General features: G+C 38.2%; 1 protein-coding gene across 1 annotated transcript in view; it reads right to left on the bottom strand.

The window, feature by feature from the left end:
• Window positions 1-22,105, bottom strand: part of GUCY2F (guanylate cyclase 2F, retinal) — a 112,352-nt gene that overhangs the window by 55,337 nt on the left and 34,910 nt on the right. The window contains 4 exon segments of the mRNA XM_045817456.1: window positions 1,367-1,463; window positions 7,606-7,690; window positions 11,808-11,819; window positions 11,822-12,161. Coding sequence (XP_045673412.1) covers window positions 1,367-1,463; window positions 7,606-7,690; window positions 11,808-11,819; window positions 11,822-12,161 — 534 coding nt within the window.

The following is a 22,105-nucleotide window of genomic DNA, read 5'->3' as shown; positions in this document are numbered from 1 at the left end:
AATATGACATGTTTGCATCCTCTCCCTACCTCTTGCCAACACAATACTAGAATTTGCAAAGACTAAGGTCTTTATTTTGGCTATATACAGGGCACAGAAAGGCACACTCTTCCATTGCCCCCTATATTTGACAAACTATTCTCCACACACTATCTTTTCCAAGCTTTGTTTATACTGTTTTCTCTGCTTAGGATGCCTATAGAGGCCAGATGGGTACTGTAAATTGATGAAATAGGCTGAGCATAAAGCAATAGAGAGTGTTGGGAACTGTCAAACTGCATAAAGCATGGCCTTTCCAAAAAGAGTACCTACTACCAAGTTCCAATTAATTGTCACAATGATACCCAAGGTTGATAGATCATCCAACCTTATAAAAATCACTCAGAAATCCAGGTTCTTATGTGTAATCTCACAATTTCAAAAATCTGGCTACTGATTTTTGTAACCATAAGGGATGAACAAAAGTGATTACAAGTTTCAGACCCATGATCTAGAAAAATCTTATCCTTCCTTCTTTAAGACATAGCTTCAGTGCTGGGTCTCTGAAAAGCCTTTCTACACTTACCTGTTTCCTCTGAACTTCTACCATATTTATACTGTCTTTTGTTTAATAGGGTTTCTATCAACTTTTTTGTGTAGCATGATTTGCTTCTCTGACTTGACTATAATCTCCTTTAAGACAGGGACTTTATGCCATCTCTAGCACAGGGCCAGTACATAGTAGCAGGTACTCAATAAAGATAGCCAATTACAACACAGTCACAATCAGAACAGAACCCCTGGGGAGGCTCAACTCTCTTTCAGCAGTTGATTCAATCACAAAACTTTTACAAGCATTTACTATACTATCAGCACCATGTCAAGTCTTTGGGCTAACATTAAAAAAAAAAAACAACAGATGTACCATTGACCTTGTGGAACTAGCAATCAAGTGTTGAGTCCAAATGCACAAAAAAGGGATATATGAATTCAAAACTACACTATAGCTCAAAGTGTACTACATCACTTATACATAACTGTCCTAAAATGACACTGTCCAATAGAAATATAACATGAGCCACCTATTTAATTTTAAGTTTTCTAGTAGGTATATTACAAAAACATGAGAAAAAAAAAGGTGAGATTACTTTTAACAATACACTTTAACCCAATAGATCCAAAGTACTATCATTTTAAGATGTAATTAATATATTTTTAAAATTTAATGAGATATTTTACATGTTTTTGTAGTCTTCGAAATCCAGTGTGTATTTTAGTCTTACAGTACACCTCAATTCAGACTAGCCACATGTCAAGTGCTCAGTAGTCACTAGTGGCTTGTGGATGCCATATTGGACAGTTCAGCAAAAAAAGGGAAGCTCCTTACTTTACTGCCAAAATGAGGCTTGATAAATGTCACATCCTCCAAAGTCAGTAGAATTCTGTTCAGCCCTTTAGTCAGCTGGATTTTATTTATATGATGGCTAAAACAGGAATAATATCAGGGGGTCATGGAGGGTTTCATGTTTTTCAAACCCAGGGTACATTTGTCCTATGATAGAAGTTTAAGAATACACAAGATAATTGAGGAAATAACCACACCTGGATCTTTACTGTAGTACCTACAGCAAAGAGAGGCAGGAACTCTGGTCCTCACAACTTGCAGAATTACAAAGACCAAAAGAGAAAAATGAAAATGCTATTGAAGAGACATCAAAGGAAGGGATAAAGGTGTTGCATAGGGATGGTATCTGAGACCAAAAAAGTGGTGTTCCCATCACAAGGGCATATTCCAAAACATCACCTCTAAATACTTTTAAAGAACTCAACACCTTTTCTCACATGCTATATTGTATATTCTAATAATACCAGGGCTAAGAATCATTAATCTCCATTATACAGACATAAAACTACATTAAAGATAAAAACAAAATCAAGCAAATTGTGTGAGATCCCCTGGCCTGAGGCAGAGCTGGAACTCAAATCCTTGGTCTCTGGCTGTGGGCCCAGATTTCTGCCCACGAGACCACTTGTCTTGCAAAGTTGCATATATACATTGCCAAAGCAGCAGTTTGAAAAGTGAAAAAATTCAATCAGTTGGTTGTTTTCTCTACATGATGCCAAACAACTGGGCAGACTGGGTTTTGTTTTGTTCTTTTACTGAATTGGTCTCTTGTCTCAGAATTACATAGACCCAGTTTAAACCTGATTCTCTCCAAGTGCCCATTAATTTGCAGTAAATGTAATTATTTCTTACAAATCTGCTACTAGACACATATGAGTTTATGATCTCTAACCACATAGCCAAGTAGGTCATTTCAGTTGAGCTGATGGGTCAATTTGAGGACTCGGAGAGAATCTTGGATCAGTTCACATGGTTGTTTTGTTCTGTTTTGTCTTGTGGGTCTGACAGCTACAGTTTGACTTACTTTTTCCATAACCCTTAATGGTCACCCTATGGAATATACTAAAGCTGAGTTTCAGAGTGGGGAAAACAACCACTGAATCAAAGTATTTTATCAAGTTGCTTTAAGAAATATACAATGTCACTGAAGTTTGTTTTGTTTTGTTTTTCAGAGAAAGGGGAAGGGAGGGAGAAAGAGAAGGAGAGGAACATCAATGTGCAGTTGCCTCTCGCGTGCCCCACACCAGGGACTTGGCCCACAACCCAGTCATGTGCCCTGACAGGGAATTGAACCAGAGACCCTTTGGTTCACAGGCCAGGAGTCAACCCACTGAGCCACACCAGGCAGGGCCAATGTCACTGCAGTTTTAAATACCTGCAACCCAGTCAGTTTTTCTCAGTGATTCCACTGGTTTGTAAATACACAATATGTTTCTAATCGTCTGCCAACAAATATGTCTGTTATCACTGTGGGAGCTGCCACACTGCAGAGAACATTAAAAGAGCCCTGTAGTGAATTTTTGGGTAGACCCCATGAATCTTTTGGCAAAATAAATCATCACTCCCTAACGTATTTGTTTCATGTGTGTAGTGAATTGTCTTAAAGCAAACACACCTGTCAAAATAATCATGCTACAGAATACATACAAGCAGAAAAGGAACTGGACTCCCAATCCAAAGACCTATTCAGATTCTGTCATTAATTAGCCATATGAACTTGGATAAAAAATTTAACCTCTTCCTGCCCCAGTGTCCTCATCTATTTAGCGAGATAATTGTCCTTGCATTATCTGCTTTTATATAGTTATTTTGAAAATCAAATTAAATAATGCATGTGAAAGTACTTTGAAAAGCAAGAAGCACTATGAAAGTATAAGGGCTCATTTTATCATTATGATCATTAGTATTATGAAGCACAAGAGAGCCTTATGGAAAGGAGAGGCAATCTGTTTCAGATGAGGAAAAAGGAGGAGTTCAAAGAATCCTTTGTTTTGGGGTGGTTGGGTTCTTTGGATATCTTTCTTTCTGAAAAAGACTTAAACAAACAAAACACAGCAAATGAAGGAACAGAGAATCACTCTACTGCACGTAATCACCATCTATTACAGAAACTCATCAGCCACTCAGCTCTTCTGATTAAAGAGAGCCATGTGGGCAGAGAGGGAAGTCACCAGCAAAGAGAGGATGGCTTTTGTGCTTTGTTAGCTGAAGAACCAAGAACCAAGTGACTCTGAAAAATGATGCACTTTTTTGTCTCATCTCTGAGTTTTTGGTGACCATTTCAAGTACCAGTTGCCTCAAACTCATTTCCATCTCCAGTCATTTTCATCTCTAACTAATCATGTCCATCTCTAATCAGTTTCCTCTCCAATTTTCTTTGCCCTCCAGCCACAAGCTCCAAAACAAATCCCCCAACTCCATGTTTTTTTATTTTTCCTTCCCTTACCAAGAATTGTAGATTGGGCTCATTCTAAGCCCAAAGAACCAGTCCATTCCATGGGAACGACTCATGAGACCAGTCCTTTGAGGGGGGCATAACAGCTAACACCAACAGCTGAGTGACTCAATTTGCCACCTTACCATGGGATGTTTTGGCATTGGGAAGCCAGAGTCTATTACTCCTCAAATCTCCCTAAAGGGGAAGCTTTTTGATTGAATGGAATTTATTTTCACTAAGTAGCTAATAATGTTAATTAAATATTTTATTCTTTGGCAGCAGCTAAATTAAAGACACTAAATTTCTGTTGTGAGTAGGAATATGTCGCAGTCACAGACATAAAAAAAAAAAAAAAAAACAACTTCCTAGCCCTGGCTGGCGTAGCTCAGTGGATTGAGCGCGGGCTGGGAACCAAAGTGTCCCAGGTTCGATTCCCAGCCAGGGTACATTCCTGGGTTGCAGGCCATAACCCCCAGCAACCACACATTGATGTTTCTCTCTCTCTCTCTCTCTCTCTCTCTCTCTCTCTCTCTCTCTCTCTCTCTCTCTCTCTCTCTCTCTCTCTCTCCCCTCCCTCCCTTCCCTCTCTAAAAAAAAATAAATTAAAAAAAAAATTAAAAAAAAAAACTTCCTTTAAAGTCATGTCTTCATTGATACAGTAGGAAGCTAGGCAATAAGCAAAATTAGGTAAACAAGTATTATAGGATGGGACCTTGCCCAAGGGTGACATTTCCTCCCATAGCAGTTTAGACTCCCTGTCCTTTCATATCACTGGTCATTTGGTTTGGCACTTCCCCTGATCTTTCCTCCCCTGGTATGTCATTAGTCATGTTAGACTCTATTAGAGGAGGAATAAGGGGGCTGGAGAATATCCAAATATAACTCCCATACAAGCCCTTGCATGACCCCTCTCTTAAGCATTAAGCTGTCCAGATAATGAGGTTCTGGCCCATATCAAATAATCTTAGGAAAAAAGCCTCGGGTCTATTGACCACTGAGACAGTGTTTTGGTCAAACTAGAGATAACATCTAGGCCTCAGTTGAATTTCCCAGGCACAATAAAGCAGCAAAACAGATGAAGTGACACCATGGCTGACACAGGACCAACTGCAATGACCAATAACCTCCTGCCTTGGTACTGACCAATCAGTAGAAACCACAACCCTGAAAGGACACACCTGGAAAGCTGATGAATATTCTATTGAGATCTTCCCCTGAGACCTCCTCTAAAATCTCCGCCTTTGGAAAACATACAAAACGGCTTAAGACAAAGGGCCCAATGTGCACTCTCTCTGAAGCACACCCCTGCCTTTCCTCCTCTCCTTCCCACAGGCTCATTTTCTTTGCCTTTCTTTGTTCTGAGCTCCAAGGACACTTCCTTTGCCTCTGTAACTTGTTTTCTGAGACCATGCAGCCCAATTGGCTCAATTCTTCTATCTCTGTGACTTTCTAAATAAATTTCTTATGCCAGAGTTCTTGGCTCTGAATTGTTTTTTAGCCAAACTCAAGGACCAAGGTCTAACATCACCAGTAACATTCTGGTGCCATCTGCCATTAACATCTATCAAGTGTGTTTTACCAATTCATAAGCTATCTACTACTCTGTGTGGCTTTATCAAGTTTCTAATTCCAGTGAGAATAGATAATTTTGTCATTGTTGTTGTTTTTCACAGCAATGCCAACATATTAAACACTAAGAGCTAACCCTGTTAGTGTTCCAATCCAGGATTTCACAGTCATCAGAATATTACAGCTGGAAGGGCTCTTAAAGATCATCTAAACCAATGCCTTTATTTTAAAATGAGAAAATTCTGGCCAATAGAGGTTTAATGGCTGGTCCAAATTTATACAGGTACTCAATACACTTTAGAAAGTCTTTCTTTTTTTTTGACATTTTATGTTTTTTAAATAAATTACTTTATTGTTGTTCAATTACAGTTGTCTGCATTTTCTCCACACCCCTCCCCCAAAACCCCAGCCAAACCCACCTCCCTCCCTTGCTTCCACCCTCTCCCTTGACTTTGTCCATGTGTCCCTTATAGTAGTTTCTGAAAACCCTTCTCCCCACTGTTCCCTCCCCACTCCCCTCTGGCTACTGTTAGATTGTTCTTAATTTCAACATCTCTGGTTATATTTTGTTTGCTCTTTTCTTTTGTTTATTATGTTCCAGTTAAAGGTGAGATCATATGGCATTTGTCTTTCACTGTCTGGATTATTTCACTTATCATAATGCTTTCCAGTTCTACCCATGCTGTTGCAAAGGGTATAAACTCCTTCATTCTCTCTGCTGTGTAGAATTCCATTGTGTAAATGTACTGTAGTTTTTTGATCCACTCATTTACTGATGGGCACTTAGGTTGCTTCCAGCACTTGGCTATTGTAAATTGTGCTGCTATGAACACTAGGGTGTATAGTTTTCTTTGGATTGGTGTTTCAGGGCTCTTAGGGTATAATCCCAGCAGTGGAATTGCTGGCTCAAAAGGCAGTTCCATGTTTAGCTTTCTGAGGAAATTCCATACTGTTTTCCACAGTAGCTGCACCAGTCTGCATTCCCACCAACAGTGCACTAGAGTTCCCTTTTCTCTGCATCTTCTCCAACACTTGTTGTTTGTTGATTTGTCTATGATAGCCATTCTGACTGGTGTGAGGTGGTATCTCATTGTGGTTTTAATTTGCATCTCTCTGATAGTTAGTGATGCTGAGCATCTTTTCATGTGTCTCCGGGCCCTCTGCATGTCCTCCTTGGGGAAGTGTCTGGACCATCTTTCTTGAAACTCACCAAAATAAATGTACTCCATTCCCTACCAATTTTGCATCACATTGTTAACAGAACTACCCTTACAAAGAGATAACAAAGGTGTTCTTTGTTGGGTGGAATGTGTAGAGTGAGAGAGTTGTGGTTGATTTCATTTTTCATTTTTCCTAAATCATCCTAGTATAGGGTATGGTCTAACTCTTAAAATGCAAAGATTATTTTTAAAAAAGGGTGTATAGTAAACCATCTTCAGCCATTTATCCCTGATCCTGAATTAATTTATGAGAATAGTTGGTCACCTATTAAGGACCTGATGGATGAAGACAAAGAATGGTGACAATGATGATGTTAATGATTACCTACAAGAGCTTTGGTCCAAGGAAGAAAAACAGTAAAAATCTGGAATACGATACTCTGGGCAAAAGCCATGAATGTTAAAGTGAGGATTATGAACTCCCAACAGTCAGCAGGATAGTCTCACCTGCTTGGAAAGGAGGTGAGATTTGCAATTTCATGAGCACATACTATGAGCCAGGTATTGTTCTAGGGACTTTATTTAGTCCACATTACAATATTGTGAGTTAGTATCACTATCCCTAAATATTGGATTCTAGCTAATTCTGCCTAATTCTTGGAACTTGTTAAAATACCTCTACTCCATTCCCTACAAGTCCACACCATTTAGGGAAGAAGATGGTTATAGAAGATGCTGCCAGTGGAAAAAAGAGCACAGACAGAGAGTAGATAATCCCTGAAGTACTAGTTCTCTTATTTTATAATAGTGTTGAGAGACAGATTTACTCATAAGCCACAACACTGACAACACAGCTGAGGAAATTATTCTTGACATCGTGAAAACTCTTCACCCTAAATGGGGTTTATAGGGGTGGTAAATCACTATAGAAAAAAGAAAATTAGTGGGTCATGTAATGAGGATATTATACTGCAACATGACTTCCTAGAAATCAGTATTAATAAGGTTATTATGGGCTTATATTTTTAGATACAAAAAAAGAAACAAAAATGTACCTTATAAAGTAAACAAATCCATTAATAGACAAAAGGGTTATAAGCAAAGCAAGGTAGACCATCATGGCAAACACAGGGTTGAAATCTGCAAAGAACAAGAGGAAGAGGAAGAATTGCATTATCAGAGAGAGGCTATAAATAAAAAGCACCACAGAGCAACTCCCCATGCTTTCTGGTAACTCTAAAATCAAGCTACATCTACCTAAATTCCATTTTTCTACAGCACAGTCTGTCTTGTTGACTTTACAGACACAGAAAGCAATTTAACTCTTCTGAAGCAAAATCACCCCCACCCTGACAATTACAAATCACATGGATTAAGGCTGACCTGGGTATTCCTTTGGAGAAAAAAAGTCCATGAATGGAAAACTTTGAGTACCTTACTTTAAGTTGGACAGCAATAGAGATTTATTTATTTATTCTTAGTTCTTAGTTCTTCAGAATAAATATGTTAGCTCACTTGTGAAAGCTAAGTATTATGTTGTCTTCATAAAATAAAAGACCTTTTTAATTCACCTGATCCCATAGATGTAGTAAGGTTTTTTAATTTTTACTTATTGATTTAAGAGAGAGAGAATCATGCATTTGTTGTTACGCTTAGTTATGCATTCATTGGTTTATTCTTGTGCATGCCCTGACTGGGGATTGAACCCACAACTTTGAAGTATTGGAACAATGCTCTAACCAACTGAGCTACCTGGCCAGGACAACCTCATGAGTCTTTGATGAAAAATATAGCACTTGTTCTTTAAGGGTGAGTCCAGCTTTGATAATTGGTGTTTTCATCAGGACATAAATTGGCCTCTTGAAAATCTAAATATTTGGATTGATTACTAACATTTCAAGGGGAAAATATGTGATGACACAAGTAAATAGGTAGTTGAGTATGTCAAATGAAAGAAAAATAATACAGAGCCAAGATGGAGGTATAGGTAGATACATTTTGCCTCCTCATACAACAAAAAGAAGGACAACAACAAATTTAAAACAAAAAATAACCAGAACTGCTAGAAAATCGAACTGTATGTAAGCCCGACAACCAATGAGTTAAAGAAAAAACATTCATCCAGACCAGCAGGAGGGGCAGAGACAGGCAGCTGGGGTGAAGAGGACTCATGGCAAGGCAGTGGCTGGAGGACCAGGCAGTCCCATATTTGCATGCAGATAAACTGGAAGGAACAACTGGAGAGCAAGACAGACCATGCAACACAAGGTTCCAGCATGGGGAAATGAAGCTTCAAAATCTTTGAAAAAACCTGTGGGAGTGCCCTGGCTGGTGTAGCTCAGTGGATTGAGCGTGGGCTGGGAACCAAAGTGTCCCAGGTTCGATTCCCAGCCAGGGTACATTCCTGGGTTGCAGGCCATAACCCCCAGCAACCGCACATTGATGTTTCTCTCTCTCTCTCTCTCTCTCTCTCTCTCTCTCTCTCTCTCTCTCTCTCTCTCTCTCTCTCTCTCTCCCTCCCTCTCTCTCTCTCTCTCTCTCTCTCTCTCTCTCTCTCTCTCTCCCTCCCTCCCTCCCTAAAAATAAATAAATAAAATCTTAAAAAAAAAAAAACCTGTGGGAGTTGAGGCAGCAGAAGAAACTCCTAGCCTTATAGGAGAGTTTGTTGGGGAGACCCAGAGGATCCTAGAATGTACACAAGCCCATCAACCCAGGAATTAGCACCAGAAGGGCCCAATTTACATGCAGGTAGTGGAGGAAGTGACTGAAAGCCAGTCAACAGCTGAGCAAGTGGCATTATTCCCTCTCAGACCCCTCCCCCACAATCAGCACCACCACCCAGTGATGTGCGTTGCACAGCCCTGGCCAAAACCTAACTTTCCACCCCTTACTATGTAACAAGTGCGCTGAAACAAACAACAACAAAAAAATATGGCCCAAAAGAAAGAGCATATCAAAGCTCCAGAAAAAAATACAACTAAGCGACAAAGAGATAGTCAACCTATCAGATGCACAGTTTAAAACACTGGTAATTAGGACGCTCACAGGGTTGGTTGAATTTGGTCGCAAATTAGAGGAAAAAATGAAAGCTCTGCTAAGTAAAATAAAGGAAAATATACGGTGAACCAACAGTGAAGGGAAAGAAACTGGGACTTAAATCAATGATTTGGAGCAGAAGGAAGAAATAAACATTCAAACAGAACAGAATGAAGAAACGAGGATTCAAAAGAATGAGAAGAGGCTTAGGAACCTCTGGGACAACCTTAAACCTTCCATCAGCCAAATCATAGGGGTGCCAGAAGGAGCAGAGGAACAGCAAGAATTTGAAAACTTATTTGAAAACATAATGAAGGAGAACTTCCCTAATCTGACAAAGGAAATAAACTTCCAGGAAGTCCAGGAAGCTCAGAGAGTCCCAAAGAAGTTGGACCCAAGAAAGCACACACCAAGGCACATCAAAATTACATTGCCCAAGATTAAAAAGAAGGAGAGAATCTTAAAAGCAGCAAGAGAAAAGGAGACAGTTACCTACAAAGGAGTTGCCATAAGACTGTCAGCTGATTTCTCAAAAGAAACTGTGCAGGCAAGAAGGGGCTGAAAAGTAGTATTCAAATCATGAAAAGCAAGGACCTACATCCAAGATCACTCTATCCAGCAAAGCTATCATTTAGAATGGAAGGGCAGATAAAGTTCTTCCCAGATAAGGTCAAGTTCAAGGAGTTCATCATCACCAAGCCCTTATTATCTGAAATGTTATAAAGGGACTTATCTAAGAAAAAGATGATCAAAAGTATATACAGTAAAATGGCAACAAACTCACAACTATCAACAACCAAACCTAAAAAGACAAAAACAAAAACAAAAACAAACTAAACAAACAACTAGAACAGGAACAGATTCACAGAAATAGAGATCACATGGAAGGTTATCAGTGGGGAGGGGGAGGGAAGACAATGGGGGGAAAGGTGCGGAGAATAAGAAATATAAATGGTAGGTACAAAATAGACAGAGGGAGGATGGGAAATGGAGAAGCCAAAGAACTTATATGTACAACCCATGGACACGAACTAAGCTGGGGAAATGCTGGTACAGGGTGGAGGGGAATAAAGGGGAGAAAAAAATGGGACAACTATAATAACATAATCAATGAAATATATTTTTTAAAAAGCAAAATAGAAATGAAAGTCTATTTCAAATATATGCATTTCATTTTAAAAGGTTGTGCTATACACTTACAAAGCAAGAATATGGATCCTTCCAATGTTCCCCTCTGGCTCCCAGGGACTTGGTGGAGTTGCCCCTCTTCCTCAGGCCAGAGGAGTTCCATTAGTCAATGAAACCGCAAGTATTTATTAAATGCCGACTGTTTCAGGCAGTTGGGGACCATAAGAATTATTAATTATGTTCCCTGCCCTCCAGGACTAGTCTATTTGGGAGGGGGAGACACAATCAATATATAAGAAACAATTGAAAATGAATTTTATGCTAAGTTATGAGGTATAGACTTTTAGTTCAATGGGATTTCAGAGAGGAGAGGATGTAAATATGGTATTTCTGTGTTGGAACCTGATCAATGGGATTTGGATATACCAAGGGAAGGACAGATGATCTTTCTAGCAGGGGGAGAAATAGCAGCCTACAAAAGATCAAGGAGAAGTCCCATGCCTTCCTCTTATTAGAGTAAGCCCTCTGGGAGTAGGATCATTTTTAAAACAACTGGGGAATATAGAGAAAAGACTCAGGGTTGTGAGGTGGAAGGGTGGCTGGGGGACTGGATGGAAAGATTGAAGGGATTAAGAACTACAAATTGGTAGCTACATAATAGTCATGAGGTGAAAGGTACAGCATAGGGAATATAGTCAATAATATTGTAATAACTGTGTATGGTGCCAGGTGGGTACTTGAAATATCAGGTGGACTACTTGGTAAAGAATATGATTGTCCAAATGTTATGCTGTATACCTGAAACTAATACAAAATAATATTGAATATAAGCTATAATTTAAAAATAAGATTTTAAATGAAAAAAAAAGAGGTGGAACCTTTTCAATTGTGGGTGATTATTCAAGGCTGCAAAGTACCTCTCATTGTCCTTATTATTTTAAAATAACTACATAGGGTGCCAAGATATTTATGTCCTCTGAATGTAAATGGTTGATTCTATGACTGTTCAGTATTAAAATATGCCTTTCCCTAAAGTGGTTCCCTTGTAACCCAAATAAATCAGATTGACTACCAGTGATTTTCCATCACTTACCTCCTTGGCAGGTCTTCCTTCTGCAAACCAGCATTTGGCATCTACCCAAGGAGGCCTGCCACCAGGGAAGTGAATGGGAGTCCCTCCGAACTGTAGGAACTCCATTTCCATGTCCACAGTGTAAGCACTATGTAGTACCCATTCTTTCCAGTTGGTGTCCAGGATTACATATTCTGAAATTCTATTTCCATTTTAATCTGTCTTTATCAACTGGTTAAATCCATACAACTGCATATTTCTGGAATGCTGAACCAGACTGGCAGCACTAACCCATCCATTTTCTTTCATAGCCTTATTCGTGGCTTCTGTGATAAGATGAATTGAATTGTAGGTCATTCCAAACAATGGTGAAACCTATTTTTAAAAATTACAATTATCATGAAAAGATGCTCAGTATCACTAGCCGTCAAAGAAATGCAAATTAAAACCACAATGAGACACCATTTCACAGCAGTCAGAATGGCCACCATAAACAAAGCAACAAACAAGTGCTGGTGAGGTTGTGGAGAAAAGGGAACCCTAGTGCACTGTTGGTGGGATTGCAGGCTGATGCAACCACTGTGAAAAGCAGTATGGAATTTCCTCAAAAAAAACTAAAAATGGAACTGCCTTTGACTTGGCAATTCCACTACTAGGATTATACCCTAAGAACCCCAAAACACCAATCCAAAAGAACCTATGCATCCCAATGTTCATAGCAGCACAATTTACAATAGCCAAATGCTGGAAGCAACTTCAGTGCCCATCAGTAAATGAATGGATCAAAAAACTATGGTACATTTACACAATGGAATTCCACACAGCAAAAAGAAAGGAGCTCCTACCCTTTATGACACCATGGATGGAACTGGAGAGCATTATGCTAAGTGAAATAAGCCAGGTGGTGTAAGATAACTACCATAATATTTCACCTTTAACTGGAAATTAAACAACAAAATTAACAAGAAAGCAAAATATAACCAAAGGCATTGAAATTGAGAACAGGCTGACAGTGACCAGAGGGGAGGGGGTAATGGGTGAAAAGAGTGAAGGGTTTACAGGGACAACTGTAAAAGACACATGGACAATAACAACGGGGTAGTGGAAATAGGGGAAGGAGGTGGGGAAGCCTGGGGTGGTGGGGAGGGGTGGGGGAAAAGGCAGAAAACTGTACTTGAACAACAATTTTAAAAAATTACAATTATCTTGAGCTCTAGTAACCCTAGAGCAATCTCAGAGTGTATTCTAACCCTGTGTTCATTATAAGGGGGTGCACATCTCAGTGGAGGAAAGCTATGAAGACCCAGAGGGAAAAAAACTATTTTTGAGGACTTGCTTTGTTTTTCACCTGAATTTTTCTGTTTTTCTCCCCCAGTCCTTTACATCTTTAAATATATGAAATATGAGAATTTTATGAGCAAAGTAAGTCATACACTATATATTTTTATGTCCCTAAACTAAGAAAGGAATTTAGAGTTATAAAGGGCAGTAAAATAACATGTATGGAATGGACAAGAGGCACTCAAAGGAAATTTACCAGGTTAGTTACTGGTACATTATGCATGGTAAAATCACTTTGCTGGTACTAATACAGTAGTAGGTGTGTGTGGCAAGACTGTAAATAATGTGCATCCACAGTCCATGTCTTTATCCTGTCTTAGTTCAATATGGCTATTCTCCTAGACACATGCTCCCCAAAGGAAGTGAACAGTAGAATACAGTTTTAAACACAGCTTCTCCCAAACACATGTAGACATGCATAACAACACATCCATACCCACAAATTACAGAGCACAATGTTGTACTATATGGATAATGTGGGTTCAATCAAGAAACTTTATATCTTATTGGTATTCAAAGTGGCAAAGCCTTGGTGACAAGTCACTATTAAGCAGTAAGACTATTACAGTGGACAGCATGACTATGCATGCTTTATAAATATGGTAAAAGCAATAACATTTGTTTACTATGCCTGATGCACTGTTCATTAACCTTGTAAGTTTATTTTTGGAACAAACTTGTATCTTTTTTCCATAAAGGTCAGAAAGAAGAGGACACAATCCCTCCCTCCTTCCCCCCACACCAGCTACGGCTTCATGGTTTTCCATTACATTTCACTTCTAGGATGGAGTTCAAGAACACTATGGTCATGCCATTTAACTGAGCTTCAGGGAAAGCTGATAATTGTTACTTTTGTTTTACAAGGTCTAAAAAGCTATCCTTGTGTGAGAAAATCATCTGAATTAAAGGATTTGAAATTGAGTGTGTCGTTTTTGTGATGGAAATATAAGATGCAGAAAGTTGCACCAGCTAACAAGACACTGCCATGCCTTGTTAATGTAGAGTGGAGGGTTCTCAAGCCTGGCTGCACATTAGAATTCTCCAAGGAGTGTCAAAAGTACCATTGCCAAACCAAACCCAAACCAACAAAATGAGACACTAGGTTTGAGACCCAATAATCAGTACTACTAAAAGCTCCCCAGGGAGTCTAATATGCATTTAGGGTTTAAAATCAAGAATATAGAAGAAGACAAACTGGTCTAATGCCAGGCTGTTGGTCAAATCACATCTCCCCTCTCTCTGTGCTTCAAAAATGAGGATACAGAATCATGACTGTGTAAACCTTGAAGGTCATCTGGTCTAGCTATCTTTCTTTCTAGGTACAAAAGAGAAACCTAGAGTAGTTAAGTGATTTTTCAAGGTCACTTACGTAGGCATAAAGTCAGGACTAGAACCCAGGTCTCCTATTTCTTAGTTTAACATTCCTAATTGAAAGAGATGGTCCCTTTGGTCCCTCCTAGTTCTGAACTCCTGTGAATTTTCCCAACTCTTGGTCTAATCAAGGGATCAAACTTACTTTACAGACATCCTTGTTTGGTCTATATATGGGTTATTCTTCATCTCTCTGATCTCTTAACATTGGAGTGCCCCACAGCTCAGTCCTTCACCCTCTTTTCTATCTACACTCACTCCTTTAGTAATCTCTTCTAGTCTAATGGCTTTAAATACCATATCTATGTCACAAATCTGAGATATATTGTTCCAGTTCAGGCCTCTTATCTAAATTTCAGACTGATATAGTCAATGGCATACTTTAATATCTCTACTTGGATGTTAAATTTTAAAGTACCCAAAATCAAAATCCTAATCTTTACCTCAAATCCTCCTGTTCCATCTACAATGAGTCATCTCCATGTTTTTTGCTAAAGTTATCCCATGCTTCTAGTTGTTCAAGCCAAAAACCTTACCTCAGATAACAGAAACAACTAATAGCAGCACAGAAGTCAACACCTTTGTCTCCTGAGCTTTATGCCAATGATCTCCCTTTACCACTCTGCTTCAACATACACTATTCAAATAGGTAGGGTAAATGGATGACATGTGCTGCCACCAAGACATCTACACTTAGTTGCCTAGTACACACTGAGGTTCCTTAAAGGGTTTTCACTAACTCTCCCTCCTAGCATTCTCAGATACCTCATTTAATTGTCTTTAAGATTTCTGCAAGAGCCTGCCTGTTTTCTGGAGCTTTGGTAGGTTATGACAATAAATGAAGGCTGGAAGGCAGAGTATAAAATCAATACTAGTAAAATGAATGAGTAAGAAACGACAGGGCAGCAAACACCTGAAAGCAAGGAGAATGCTAGTATTCTGTTTTGAAAGGCACAGTGCTTTCTGGGAAAGAGACTACATCTACCTACAGACAAAAGCAAATATTGAAACCTTTAAAAACAATACCATCACCTCTGAGTTGATGCATCCCAAAGAGTTTTCAGCTGGCCAAGCTATTCTGCCTTTTGTGCTCTCTGATTGATCCCTGTTAGATCTGACTGATACCAACTCACCAAGATGACTGAAACCTGAACCCTGTTCTTCAGGATTCTCTAGCCTCCATCACATACCAAACACACAGACACAAACACACACATGCATGCATACACATATACACACAGCCACAAGTGTGGTAGAGTGACCTGAAACTAAGGTGAAAAGCATAACTGTAGCAACAGTATTCAGTTGCAAAAGAGTATCTGTCATAATGACCCACTCTTACTGCAAGGGCTTGGATTTGTGTTCTAGCTGGTTTGTGTTCCTGTTTCACCCATTGTGCCCCTAAGAAATGATAATTGTCCATTCCCATAAATCAAACGCACACTCTGTTAGTCTTGGTCACAAAAGGTCTCTAGGTGCAGCTGCTGCAAATAATGAGAAAAACAAGAGGTAGAGAGTGGGACAGAAAAAAGACACTCTCAACAACCCTCTGCCCTGGCTTCTGACTACAACTCCAAAGAAAAACAGAATTGGCAGGAACTTCTTTCAGACAGATGACCTTATTGACATCACAACCCAGAACTGGGAAACCACTGATGATTTGTCTCCCTATAGACTTGACCATGAACAAATGAAGAATTTTGAATATGTGAATGATAATTAAAACTTAGACTTGTCATTCATTGACTTTTGCTGGACCTACCCTAGGCCTTTTGGAGTGTATCTGAAAGAGCAAGGTCTTAGTCAAGAGCAGTGATATTTGCATTTGTTCACTATAATGGTTCATGCTATTTTTAAGTTGACTATCATCAGTTCAGATTTATTGTGTCCAAAAGACACAAAACGGCCTTCCAAAAAATTTTGTCCTTGGAAGCATGCATTAAAACACACCTGGCTTGGAAAGCATAACTTGAAGGACAAAATGGTAACATCACTATTGATGAACAAAAAGTCAGACACATGCAGAGAACACGAAACCAGAGTAATGGAATTTCTGTTATTAAATGTAGTACCATCAATGATGCATGATCTCAACCCTTGCACTTAGCCAAGAGATGGCTAATATCCCAATCTGTTTGATATAATACTCATAAATATAATACCATTATTTTATATAAAGAATGAGGAACAAAGACAGTTGCAGCTACTGTGAGCTGCAGGCAACCTTTTGTGACAGCCTATGCAGTGGGCCCCATCCTGGAATGCTCCAATCCTAACTACATTCCCTTCAGTTTAGCACCCGAGACACCCATAATTAGGGTAATGGAAAACAATAGGTGCAAGGGCTTGAGGTCCTCCGGGCTTGCTGAGAAATATAGAGGATTTCCTTTGCTTAGCCAAATAAGGTCCATTTGGAAAAAACATCCAAAATGTGTGTTCCAGCAATATGTATTTGCAGCAGATAGAATTTCATTGGAAACAAGGAAATACAATAAAAGAGAAGAATGCAGGCACTAAAACCTTATTTCAGAAGTCTAGTCTGTGCCAAAATATAAAGGTACAAAGTGAAAATCCTTGCACACTCATCCTGAGACCAAATTAGGAAATTTGTTACTGGTATCCCACTGCTCTAATCTCTTAATTCTGATTTTTTGTTCTCTTTTAATGGGTCTTCATAAAACCCTATCACCTCCTATACCAAAGGAAAACAATCCAATAAACCCATTCAAATCAAAGTATTAGTCATTTAGTAATGTTACTTTGTTTGAGTAAAGCATTAGACACAGGACACAGTGTAATTTTATTTTTTAAAAAAAAGGCTGTGTTGTTAAATGGTCAAGTTTCGATAGCAGACTTGGGTTGGAATCCTGGCTCTGCCACTTGCCAGCTGTTTGACCTTGAGCCAGTTACCTTGAGCCTCATTTTCATTGTCCATATAATGGAGCTATTAACACCTAATCTGTAGGTTTGGTCTGAGGATTCCGTGGGATCATTTATGTGAACTATCACTTCGTAGAGTAAGCACTGAATACATGATAGCTGCTATTGTTTGTACTTCAGAAGAGGAGCACAGGGATCTAGTAATATCATCCTGGAATTGCAGTGTTCAAATCTCTTGTCCCAGTCTTAAATCTGTCACCAATAAGTAATAAAGACTCAGTTTTATACACAGTGTCTTATCATCCTGAAATTGTAAAACTGCTCCCCTTCATTAAGTAAAGATCTCATTTCTATTTTGTTCTCCATTATCTTACCTGCAGAGTACCTAGCCCATAGTAATAATAAAAATAACAACATTAGTAGCAACGATAATATTTATTGAGAAGTTTTAGATGCCAGGCAAACTCTTTATGTGTGTTAACTCACATAATCCTCATGACAAGTCTATGAAGTATATATTATTATTTTCAATTAAAAACATGGAAAGAAAATACAGACCTGAAGTAAATTTACAGCAGTCTGCCTTCATAGCTCATGCTCTTAACTACCATGCAATATCTGAGCTTAGTAAATACTTGCATAATTAATTAATGGTTTTGGTAAACTCACCAATAAAAAATAACATATACACCCTTTTGTAACATTTTTCTTCATGACTTTCTGATTAAAGATAGTGAAGTCAAATTTTTTTTTTGTCACTCCCTTCCTCCTCTTAAACATCACTCCTGCACAACAAAGAAAACAAGGGACAAAAACACTAAACCTCCATAGCTAATGGCATTAACAAGTCTGTAACCCTAAACCACAGAAAGTGAAGATGAAAAGCTGTTACAGGAGTGGCAACTAATTTAGCAGAGTGGAGGGCAATTAAACCTAAGCACTTGAAGAGGTGAATATTGGTAAGCAACAAGGAGATTTTCCCCCTGAGAATCCAGAAAAGGCTTGGGAATTAGAGGCACTGATTACTATGGAAATGATGAGGTAGAGCTGTAAAAGAGGGGGAGCTGTTTCAGTGTCTGTGTAAGGAGCTGTTAGACATGCCCACTTCTACTAAGCACAGATGGTTCACCACAGGAAACAGGTTAAATTAATTCAAAGCAGCTCCAGGTATGGACACATGACACAAAAGAAAATGAGAATTAAGTGGGCCACAGAAGAGTAAAGAAATTAAAGTCTTCATACTTAAAGGTGAAGAATCCCAGTCTCCTTCCCCTAACATGGCTCCTAGAATATTGACAGCCAGGATCATGAGTTCCAAGAAGGGGAATGGAGCATTCTTCTTTGAAGAATGTGACTAGTCCAAGAAGCGAGACCTACAGATGTTAGCAAAAACAAAAAAATAACCCAGCTGGTTAGCCATGGTTAGCCAGTTGCCCTATACTGAAACCCACTTGTCAACATACTTATCATGTACATACAGCTTCAAATCCTTCTTTTAGAGCTTAATTCTCAAATGTGAACAGATAGCTAGAATCACTAGACATTTAAGGAAATCTCCCAACATGAAATAGAAAGACCAAAACAAAGAAGCATGGAAATTTAGGAACTGAGGAAAACACAGAGAACAGAAGAAAACTCCAAAGGAACTCTGATAAACATCTTCAGAGAAATAAGAAAAAATACTATATTCATGAAACAAAGGCAGTATGTTATTAAAATAGAATAATCAAACAATGAGATTTGACTCTTAGGAATTAAAATATGATAACAAATGTTATTTTTAAATCAGAAAATAGGGAGAACACAATATTAAGGAACTCTTCCAGAAAGAAAAACTAAAAACAAAAAGATATAGATAATACAAGAGAAATAATAAGACAAAAAAAGATTGACCCAGGCAATCTTATATCCAAATGAGAGTATTTCCAGAGATAAAAAAGACAATGTTGTTAAGGAAATTATCAAATAAATAACAAGAAAACTGTCTGTGTAGAATGAGCTTCTAGACTGAAAGGCCCCACCAAATGTACAGCATAGTACATGTGAGACATCATCATGAAGTTTCATTTAAAGCTTCTGGGGGAGATAAGAAGGAGTGAAAACAGGTTGCACAAGATCAGGAATGAGAATGACATTGGAGTTCTCAATACCAACAGTGGGAATTAGAAGATAATGTACCATGTCATCAAAATGCTGAAAGAAAATTATTTTTAACTTTTATTTAAATACTCAAACTATCAATAAATAGTGAAGATAGAATAATGACTTTCAGACATGGAGAAATCTCAAAAAGTTGCCTCCTGTATACATTTCTTAGAAGCCACTAAAGGATAAGCTCCACTGAATGAGTAAACTAAGAAAATGGGAGTCATAAGATTTATGAAATAATGGACCCAGCACAGAAGAAAAAGTAATTTCCAGGGACATGAAAAGGGAAATCTTAGTGCAATAGTTGTGCCGCAGACTTAGGGAAACATGTTTAGTTTGGAATAGGAGGAGGACAGAGAGCCTCAGGAAAAACAAATGAAATTGATTAGGGATTTAACAGCTCATGCCATGTATGAAATTGTTTTGAGAGGATTCTATAACCTTATCAGATAGAATGAAAGACTTAGAAATCCAAATTAAGATAAACAAATTAAAAAATACAACACTTATGAACTCTAGTAAAAATCAAAGTTATGCCCTGGCTGTTGTGGCTCAGTGAATTGAGTGCCAGCCTGCGAAACCAAAAGGTCACGGGTTTGATTCCCAGTCTAGGGCACATGCCTGGGTTGTGGGCCAGGTACCCAGTGGGTGGTGTGTGAGAGGTAACCACACATTGATGTTTCTCTCCCTCTCTTTCTTCTTCCTTTCACCTCTCTTTAAAAATAAATCAGTAAAACTTAAAAAAATTAAACTTGTAAAATGAATTATTACCATAATATACCACACAGACCATCTATGAATTATATGTATATAATATTAAAAATACTAAATATAAAGATTGTGACATAATTATATTGAGCATTTGAAGAAAGATAAGGAAGTATATGAGATACAAATTCTCAGCTATAATAGAAAATCAATGAATGATGTCCAAAGTTGATCTATCAAGAGACCAGTAGCACTATGATCCTTAGAAATGTAGAGGTAAATACCAGAATAAAGAGCTAAAAGACATGAAATTCTGCTTTTGATGAAGGGTGGGAAGAAGGCCTGGGGCCTGCTTTGTTGTTGATAAAAACTTTTCAGCATTTTTTTACTTTTAAAATTATGTGCATTTATCACTTATATAGTTTTTTGTTTGTTTTACCTTTTAAAGAAGCAAGAGTATAAAAGAAAAGAGGTTGCAAACCATTCCTATAGGCAATATAACTTATGTATAGACATTTCAATTTCGCTGTAAGTTATTAGGCAAGGCAAAAATTATAGCCATCTTTTTCATACATTTGTTTAATCATTTACTACCTGTTTCTCTCACTAGAATTTAAGCCCCATGAAAGTAGGAACCAGTAATGAGTTAGTAAATGTTTAACATCTCCATAAGAAGGGGGGAAGCTCTTAATTGTATCATTTACCAACTTCTATAGTGTAAATATTCTCAACGCCTGATTTCAAGCTACTAACATGATGCTGCTGACACTAAGGTGGGAAAAGATGCCCACAATTGGCTTTTTGTTTGTTTTATGTATTTTAAATTACAGTTTACATTCAATATTATTTTCTTAGTTTCAGGTGTACAGCATACTGGTTAGACAATCATAGATGTACAAAGAGTTCTCCCCACCCCCGATATTTCCAGTACCACCACAGGATTTTTGTCAGTTGTGTGTTGTAGCCATTTGGTTTTTGTGAACTGGTTCCAACCTTCTGCACACAATTGATTTTGTGAACTGGCTCTAACACACAGCTGACAAAAACCCTGTCTTGTTCACTGTTATATCTGGAGTTCAACATAGTGCATGGCACATAGCAGGTGCTCAAGAAATAGTTGCTGATCTGCTAACTGAATAGGGAAAAAAATAACAGGAGCCCAGAGATAAGTGAACACTGAATTACCTAATTTTATCTGAGAAAATACCATTTGGGAATCTAAAAGTAAAATAATTTTGAAAGCTGGAACTATTGAGTGTCTCTGCCAGTAATTAGAAAATAAGAGAATAGGAAGCTAAAGTCAGATTGTTGTTTAATGCTAAGTCACCATCAATAAGGTAATTCTGGCCCCAAGGGAGAAAAAGTGGAAAGGAAGGTAGCTATGAACCAGACATGCTGCTAGGCACTTTATACATATTACTTTGTTTAATCTTCACAATAATCCTACAACATGTAGATTACTAATCCATTTTACAGATGGGAAAACTGAGACTCAAAAAGTCCAAGTAATCGAACCACTATGCTAAACACCTGAAACTAATAAAAAATAATATTGTAACTGTAATTTGAAAACAAGTCTAAGTACTTGCCCCAAAACACACAGCAAGTAAGAATGAGAGCTGAGACTTACACAATTTTCCCTAACTCCTTATCATATGCTGTTTCTGCTATATCAGCTCCCTTCAAAAATACCTTTGAGCAAGGTAATTTAGAAATGGAGGTGGGAAACTTTATCATGAAACTGAAGATAATTGTCTCACTCTTTATCATTCTTTTGTTATTAAGGTAAAGCCTAGCAAGGTAAAACCTAGCCACCTGCAATGCAAAACAGGGAGGGAAGTGCATCTAAACAAGCTTTTTTATAAGCTTTG

This window comes from Phyllostomus hastatus, unplaced genomic scaffold (genome assembly GCF_019186645.2).
Source record: "Phyllostomus hastatus isolate PE091 unplaced genomic scaffold, TTU_PhHast_1.1 phas_scaffold_28, whole genome shotgun sequence".
Lineage (NCBI taxonomy): Eukaryota > Metazoa > Chordata > Mammalia > Chiroptera > Phyllostomidae > Phyllostomus > Phyllostomus hastatus.
This window is presented reverse-complemented; position numbering and strand designations above follow the sequence as displayed.